General features: G+C 42.4%; 1 protein-coding gene across 1 annotated transcript in view; it reads right to left on the bottom strand.

The window, feature by feature from the left end:
* Nucleotides 1-506: 506 nt before the first annotated feature.
* The window catches only part of SARC_04427 (hypothetical protein), an 8469-nt gene continuing 683 nt past the window's right edge, over nucleotides 507-8292 (bottom strand). Inside the window, exons 2-16 of the mRNA XM_014301759.1 lie at nucleotides 7744-7822; nucleotides 7414-7586; nucleotides 6938-7113; nucleotides 6203-6347; nucleotides 5803-5950; nucleotides 5312-5408; nucleotides 4839-4888; nucleotides 4191-4325; nucleotides 3824-3936; nucleotides 3133-3174; nucleotides 2769-2896; nucleotides 2258-2333; nucleotides 1785-1932; nucleotides 1109-1290; nucleotides 507-731 (exon numbers count right to left, since the gene is read on the bottom strand). Coding sequence (XP_014157234.1) covers nucleotides 570-731; nucleotides 1109-1290; nucleotides 1785-1932; nucleotides 2258-2333; nucleotides 2769-2896; nucleotides 3133-3174; nucleotides 3824-3936; nucleotides 4191-4325; nucleotides 4839-4888; nucleotides 5312-5408; nucleotides 5803-5950; nucleotides 6203-6347; nucleotides 6938-7113; nucleotides 7414-7586; nucleotides 7744-7822 — 1854 coding nt within the window. The 3' untranslated portion in view covers nucleotides 507-569. The remainder of the gene's footprint in view (nucleotides 732-1108; nucleotides 1291-1784; nucleotides 1933-2257; nucleotides 2334-2768; nucleotides 2897-3132; nucleotides 3175-3823; nucleotides 3937-4190; nucleotides 4326-4838; nucleotides 4889-5311; nucleotides 5409-5802; nucleotides 5951-6202; nucleotides 6348-6937; nucleotides 7114-7413; nucleotides 7587-7743; nucleotides 7823-8292) is intronic.

Here is an 8292-nt window from a genome sequence, read left to right as displayed (position 1 = left end):
GGTCGACTCTAGAGGTCCCACATATATATATATATATATATATATATATATATATATATATATATATATATATATATATATATGTATGTATGTATAAATATTTGTATGTATGTATTTAAGAATGTTAGAATGTATGTGTGTATGTATTTATGCATGTATCTATGTATGTATGTATGTATGTATGTTTTTATGTATATATGTATGTATGTATGTATGTATGTATGTATGTATGTATATATATATATATATATATATATATATATATCTAAATATATTATTTATATATATATATAAAATATATCTATGTCTATATATATATATATATATATATATATACACTATATATATATATATATATATTCCGCACACGGGTAAATTATTGGACGAAAAATATATTTATTTTTTTGCTTGGACATACACAGAGACATTGAAACACAGCGCGCGTCGGATTGTCATCTGTATGGTATGTTATTGACCCCGTGTGTAAGACTACATTGATGACTTCACAGGGTTCAGAACAATATTCAATGAAGAGTGAGACATTATTTTATTCCTCTCATTTGCTGTGATCATTCATCGTCTGCGTGGCCTTCATCTTCGTTGCCTTGTAGCAACCCCCCTACCTCTTGATGGAAGTTGGCTAGCATGTCTCTGAGCAGCTCGACATTCAACACGAGCCCGTTGCCGTCGCCGTCATCCTGCTGCGTGACCAATCGTTGCGCTTCCTCAACCTGTATATACGTTTCGAAATATGCCACATTAATGACATGTATGACGGATCTGCCCATTAAGTCGATTTCGAACCTTGACTGACCTCATGCTCACAAGATCGAGCATTGCACTAATGAGCATACGCAGGCTGAACCATGAAGGCCTGGCTCAATTGTGAAGTTTACTGCTTCGTCATGCATAGGAACCACATGGCAGGCCCATCAGGTAAGGCTGCGAACGGCAAAAGTACTTATAGCAAACTAACTGAGGAATCGAACGTTGACAGCTACAAACCCCCTAGCCAATGATAGCTTGGCATTCATTTTAACACTCACTGTAGATCACACCACCAGCCCACTTTTTTAACTTTCCGCCCTTCGCGCAAACATCTACTTACCCCGAACGATGGCATGATAGAACGCAGAAACAGATTAAGTGCCGACTGTGTAGAGTCAGTGATCAGCGCTGAGTGTTGTTGTTTATAAGGACTAATTCCATCCAGGGGCGGCAGGGGATCGAACATGCGCGTGGACTCATTCTTGACCTCATCCGGAAGTGTGGCCAGCGCCTCAGGGTTGCCTGGGTATTGAAATAATGAAGATTAGGTATGTAACATGCAAACTACTCAGGACCGTGCAATTCGTACTGTCGACTTGTGGTATCGGTTTGCGATACAAATGTGACCTCAAGGAACCGTTTATGGACAAGTTAGCTGCTGAATAAACCCATCAAACGCACCTAGGAGGGTGTCAAAAAACTCGGTTCCTCTTAGCACATAAACTCAACAGACGCACAAACAATCAAATTTGGTGTCAGAGTGTAGGTAAATACTCGCCAAGAACACCCTGTCGGCCTATCAACCGATATGTCGACCAAATCACAAAACCAGAGTACGTCACAACACAACACAACACGATATAATACGTCATGACATGGCATGACATGGCACAAACCTGACTTGTTATAATAAACTATACCGGGAAAACAATTCGTGAGTGCAACGGAACAGAACATTTCTAGACAACTTGAAGGTTTAATGAGATCGAGGTTTTCTTTGGGTGTATGAGCCTTACCTGACAGCACTATATGTCGCGCAATGTCGCGGGAGCCTTCTCCATTGAACGCGGATTCTCTCAGCAGTCGATTCTCGTCCACAAGGGCCGGTTTGCTGTTGATCTTCGCAACTACCCCAGCCATAGTGGCCCGTACCCACGGCGCTACCTGAAGCGTAGTTCGATATTAGTACTAGGTTAGATATTAGAAGAAAGTTGTTGACTTAGGTAGTATATTACTAGGGCTCAAGTGTCGGGTGCTCAACTGCCGAGAATCGAAAATATGTGCGAAATAAACTTTGGGTTTCACTATATGCCTGGCAGTTATGGTTTTGTTCCTGGTATACGGTTGAACCAGCGTATCAAACTGCTGCCAACTAGAGTAGTCAGTATACACAAGTCTCACGACCGTTGCGGTTGTCTTCTCATATCCTGGATGCACACACTAAAACTCATCACACGTGGCCTTCGCCAGATATTGAGGGAGTGCATACCATTGGTTCCTTCCAGGGCTTCGATGTGCGAGCTACGTAGAGCTGTATTTGCCCCAGAATGGCTCGATCTGCATTGCTATTATGCAAAGTATCAAAATAATTACAAAAGCTTTGAATAGTTGAGGATATGAATTTAGTAGGAAAGGAATTTCCGAGTTATAATCTATTTGATACGCATGTGACACAAACAGCTGCAGTGAAATCGGAGACCGATCCGCTAGTAACGCAATAAACCAATACAGTCATATTTTGCGCTAGCCCACATCTCAATTTTTCTAACCGATGGCAGGGGAAGGCAGCACAAGCCCCCCCCTATGCAACTGGCAACACTAGCACCAACAGCAAGTGCCGTCACCAATATAAACTGGTCTGCAGCGAGAACCTATGCACAGCACCCCAGGCTCGGTGAGTACTTTCACTCGCCACTTCCCCACACCTGACTATTCCAAGTTTTTATATAAAAATTTGACAAGGAAATATTTTCGAGGAAAGTGCTCGGTGTGGTGCATACCCAATTGTTGAGCTCGCAATTGTTTCCCTGAAGAACGGGTTGAAGAGAAGCGTTGTGTTGATCTCGATCTCGGCCGCAGCAACCAAGGGCGCCAGCATGTCGGGGAACATCAATAGCGCATTCTCCAGCTGAAGATGGACGAAACGAAGATTTCTCTTATCATACACTAAAATGAATAGGCAAAGTTGAGACACTGTAAATAGTTGGCATGCTATGCGCCTTGTATGCGTATCTACATGCTCTTTGGAGCGCCCAGTCAAGCATAGCAAAAGCACAGAAATCGATATGCTTGGGTTAAGATTGTTTTTGAATCGACCAGGTTTGACTGATGACTAATATAGCTCACACCCACATAGAAACTCACCAGAGTCGTCGAATCCGTGTCACCAGCCAAAACTACACCGCCCTATATGTATGAATACCAAGGAGGAAAGAAAGTAATGAATGAAATCGGCCTACTGAATGTCACAGCGGTAGAATTGCTGTAGCATCTAACTACATCATGCCCTCTATTGGTATAAAAATGGTAAGTTCCATCCGAAAATATTTCAAAAGCAGGCAAAAAAAGTAGGGCTGAGACTGTTCATGTACTAGACACTTTCCTGTCGGGTCGTGGAGTATTGATTTAAAGACACATGTTCTCACTCAAATCCAAAGCACATTGAAATCAGTTACATTCATCAGAGTATTGAAGAAATGCAAAATAACATCAAAAGCATGAACTATTTTGTCCAGATACAGTATTTTTGGTAGTTCTATATAGAGACATTTCGAAAGCCAAGAATCGATAAATAGGTCTCTAAAACATACGTACTGCCTCCGCCCACACAAACAGATTCGAATTATAGGTAAAAACAGATGCAAGAAGGTTTTTATGTTCTCATGAAGCAATAATGCTGTTTGAAGTTTGTACAACCATATTGAAAAGTTCTGTACGAGGTTATTTGAGTAGCATCAACCAAAAACGTAAATATATAATCGATTTCATTTCCAGTGGGGGGGCAAGAACAGGGAATCGAGGTGGGGCAAAAAAAAAACTCGGATTATTAGCATACCGAAACATCAGAGCCTAGCTCGTGCCTTTGATCCCATTCGGCCTGAAATGCAGCTAACGCGAGCGAGAAGGCGAAGTTGGGCAGTAGATGCAGATGTCTATCCTTGTTGGCACCTGGGTATGGCAACAAGTTAGCAAGTTGGTATGAATTCATTGATAAATGACAGTACCGTGATCGACATTGTCATCGCAGTGGAAAACAAAAGAGGCACACCTTGGGTATTGAGCTGGATAGAAGCATCGACACATAGGTTAGGTATTCGAATCAGGTATGATGGGTCAGATATGGTCACTAAACTCTCTGGGGTATAAATATTCTTGAAAAGGTCAGAAGAGTATTGGTCCAACGACTAGAGCACAACACTCACGATCGAACTGAAGCAGCCATTGATATTCTCGTGACTGCAGAGCGTAGCAGTCGATCAGTAAGAGCGAGCCCAGCGGATCTCGTTCCTCTAAACTGTAGAGCACTTTGCAAACTTCCAGCGCTGTCCGCCAACATCCTATAATAGTGGGAGCATGCGAGCGAAAATTCCATACATGAGTAGAACGCACGGTGAGAAATCATGGAAAAGTTACCTGATTTGTTTCTATGATGTCCCTGAAATACTCAGCGTGTGAATAAACGATACATATTCAATTCGAGTCTTCCAATCGAAGGTATGTTGGCTGGTGCTCGTGCACGTATACAAAGCGTAATTACACATAGATCCATGACAAATACAAACCGTGGTAATAGGTATCGCATCCTCATCTTCGTTTAAAAATTGATGCTACAAATGCCATCGCATCTAAGCAAGCAGTTCAATATAAAGATTGGGAGGTAGAAGTGATGAAGAGATATCGGACACACTGTTGCATTGATTGACAGCAGTAGCAAGGATTAGCACACCAGCAAATAGGAGAAACCGACACATTCACTTTGGTTTAATGCCCGTACTCTGTCAGTACATGGCCACATATCCACCTGCCTGAACTGAAAACGATATTCTGATGACAAACAGAAGAGAACATACCCTTTTGCGCAAGCTTTTCACTGTGGTGGTACAGGCCTAGGAAGAAGCCCCTGAAAATTAAAGATATAGAAAATCCGAAATGCCGCGATCAGAACGAAAGCAGCACTCCAGGCTTACATTGCACGTATGTGTTTCATGGAGAGGGCTATACGACTACTAAAATCCGCAGAAAGCTCGTATGGCAGTATCAAGCTGCTGCACATTCGTTTGGATAGAGAGAAGGCTGAAGTTGCTTAGTAGACTTGTAGAAAAACCACGTATAATAATGCGATGCGCGATAAATCTATGGAGCACCCCAATTTCTACATATCGTGCATGTACGCTTCACAATTTTTGCACACTCCACTCTGGAGCAATTCTACATAAACGCGAAGACATGTTCACTGCAGGCATTCCTAGAAAACATCCCAGCGTGCGAGCCCGTAAAATAGCATCCATACATAGGCCAAAAAAAGGTGCTCCCACCGCCATACCTATTTTCATAATTGCGATATAATAGTTTACTGGTCTGAGGATCGCCCATGCGAAAACGCGAGTGGAGACACGATTCGTGGATGTACAGGACCCGTTCTGGATTGCGAAAGAATGAAATGTGACTCATATACAGCAAGCAGTTAGCAGAAAGGCTTGGTTTGCAATTGGATTGCCAGGGTTTGAGAATGAATAGGTGGATATTATCCAAATGTAGCGACATCGTATATCCCTACTGATCCTGTCGTGCAGAAAACATACGACTCAAAGGTATCGCGCATTTCCACTCCCAAAGAAGTATCGTACTATCCAAAGGACGTGCGCTTAAAAGCACCCGCTCTGCAAAGCCACACTGTGCGTTTCCAAAACAAATGTTTTTTGTATTAAGTAACATTCGCCTGACATACAACTGATAAGTGGAGTGTGCCGACAACTCGGCCATCTTCCCAGCACTCAACAATACAACACGACCTCGCACCACATTGGAACAAACCTATGAGATCGGCAGCTGTCTGTCTGTCGCCTTGTATGTTGCACACCTCTGCCAGCTGTAGCAGAGAGTCTATGTGACAGGGATGCCGATTGAGGATAGCCACTATGTTGTTGGGATCGAGCGAATCCACCGCTTGGAGAAATACTTTCTATCAAAAATTGAAGTGATAGTGACATAAGAGCAACGTTGAGTCTATTGCTTTGAACTAAAACTGATCATTTACTATGCTTCTATTCGATGTATGTACCCAATCGTTTAGCAAAAAACAAGATCTTTTAGCAGGTAAAGCACTATAAAATTATAACTGGCATGGCAGACGGAAATTAGGAATATCCGTGACTACGGCAAAATTGAATATACAAATAAATTTCTTGACGATGACTCATATTCATGTTCATACCTCCACTTCTTTGTAAGCTTTGCCGTGCTTGAATGAGTATAAAGCATCGTCTTCCGCACCCAATTCCTTCTCCATGTGTAGTCCAGGATTGGCCCATGGTGGCCACGTGGGTTTGGGCTGACAGAGCCAAAACTTCCGTATATACCTTTGACAAATCGAATCGAATATTTTCAGAAATAGATATAAAACCATACCCCAACTATCAGCCAACAACATGTGACATACTAATCCGTCGGCACTATGGAGCCTATACACGATATTGTTGAATCTAACATGATAATGTAATACGTCACTATGAATACAGAGAGCTTGATTGCATGCTTCGAATTTGTATTGTAAAAACTTGTAGATATGCATTCACGACAATCGTAGACTTAAATACATTCCAGGGTGACCACCATAGAGATACACCATGTGATATTTATCACAAGCCTACGGTACAAAAATACCACGGGTGCATGGAGGAGAATTGCACGCCGATAAGAACAAATCCGTTGTTATTGGGGTTCTCCAGCGATTGCAGAAAGAACAAGCCACCATAGACAACACATGGTTGGAAGGAAGAACAATATGACTGAGTCTCTGATCAATATAGCCAGAATTGACATCGTTCATAGAATCTGCGTATGAGTTTGCTTAGGCCAATCAATACAGAACTGAACACCAAAATACTAGCAAGAGTTTAGCCGATGAAAAAAAGGAAAACATATCCGTCCCGGTTCAATTCACACGCACCTGGTACGGTTGCCCGTTCTATTTCTGGCCTGTTCATTGATAGTGCTACTCCCAAATAATCTCCTCATCTCATTCTCTGGGTTTAGGAAGTTCCGGTTTACAGCCACCACATTGTAGCGCTCAGTTTCTGACTTGCCCCTTTTCTCTTTCGGACTCTGCTCATCTTGTACATTCGTCTGCATGCAAATGAACATACAAGGAGTAAGTCATAGCTGATGCGGGTCCTGGATATCCCCAACAACAAATATGAACAGAATACGAGATGACGAAAACTAACATATCATTACACGACACGCCTCACAACACAGCGCACAAGTGTGAAACTTCAGGTAGCTTATCGACCGTTGTGGCAAGTGAATAGCGGCCCCATACAGTACAAGCGTCATAAAAACTACACGCAGGTTGCAGTCATCCCTGAGTTCGTGAGGTATGTATTCAGAAAAAAAGGAGAGGCACACTTAGCCAAGTATACGTACCTGCTGGTCTAAGAGCTCCATTTTCTTCAGCTGTGCATCGAGATCATCGTCGCTCAGGGCCTCTTGTTCGTCATCGGGCACGGAGTTCACTGTGACACTCGCTGCATGCCTGCCCTTTTTCTTTTTCTTGGTCTTCTTCTTTCTCGCATTGGGATTGGGCTCTGGTTGTTTATCTGTGATAGAGGTAAACAAATGTTATTTGTCAAAACATAGGACAGAGGAGAACTACAGTTTGAAAAGTAGTTATCTGGGGCTCGGATTTCTAACGCGAAATCGCTATAGCCTAAGACGCATTCACAGCCACGAATGTGATACGCACACATGCCATACCTATTTCTTCATCTGTAATTGACTCTGGTCCGTCGTCATCATCGTCGCTCTGCGCTCCATCGCCATCTGTGGCCAAGAACTGGAGTGCAATGGGGTGCAAACGAAAACGTAGGTGAAAGTCGTAATCGTAGCAAAAGGTGACAATGGATAATGGCTGAAAGCTTGTCGTGAATAAAAATGCGAAATACACAACGTCGATTGTTATCATGACTGTACAAGTGCACAAAGATGGGGGGGGGGGAGGGAGGTGTAATGTTATACGAGCAAGCAGATTTTATCCACTCATCGACTATGAGGCCATTTGCGTGCGTGCACATATTTGACGTGACACACTGCATAAATGGGAGTCACGCGCCACATCTCGGTAGGTATATGAGGTTAATTTGATGTGTGTAGAGGGAAAATTTCACACACGAGGAAACGAAGCAATCTACATCTAAATTTTAGTATTTAAAATTGTTTACACTAATACTGAGAGCATCGCAGAACATGAAACTATTCACTTTAAGGCACGAAACAAGAAAACATGTATATAATATAATCCCATAT

This window comes from Sphaeroforma arctica, assembly GCF_001186125.1.
Source record: "Sphaeroforma arctica JP610 unplaced genomic scaffold supercont1.247, whole genome shotgun sequence".
NCBI classification, from domain to species: domain Eukaryota; class Ichthyosporea; order Ichthyophonida; genus Sphaeroforma; species Sphaeroforma arctica.
The sequence above is the reverse complement of the archived record's forward strand: the minus strand, read 5'-3'. Positions and strand labels throughout refer to the sequence as shown.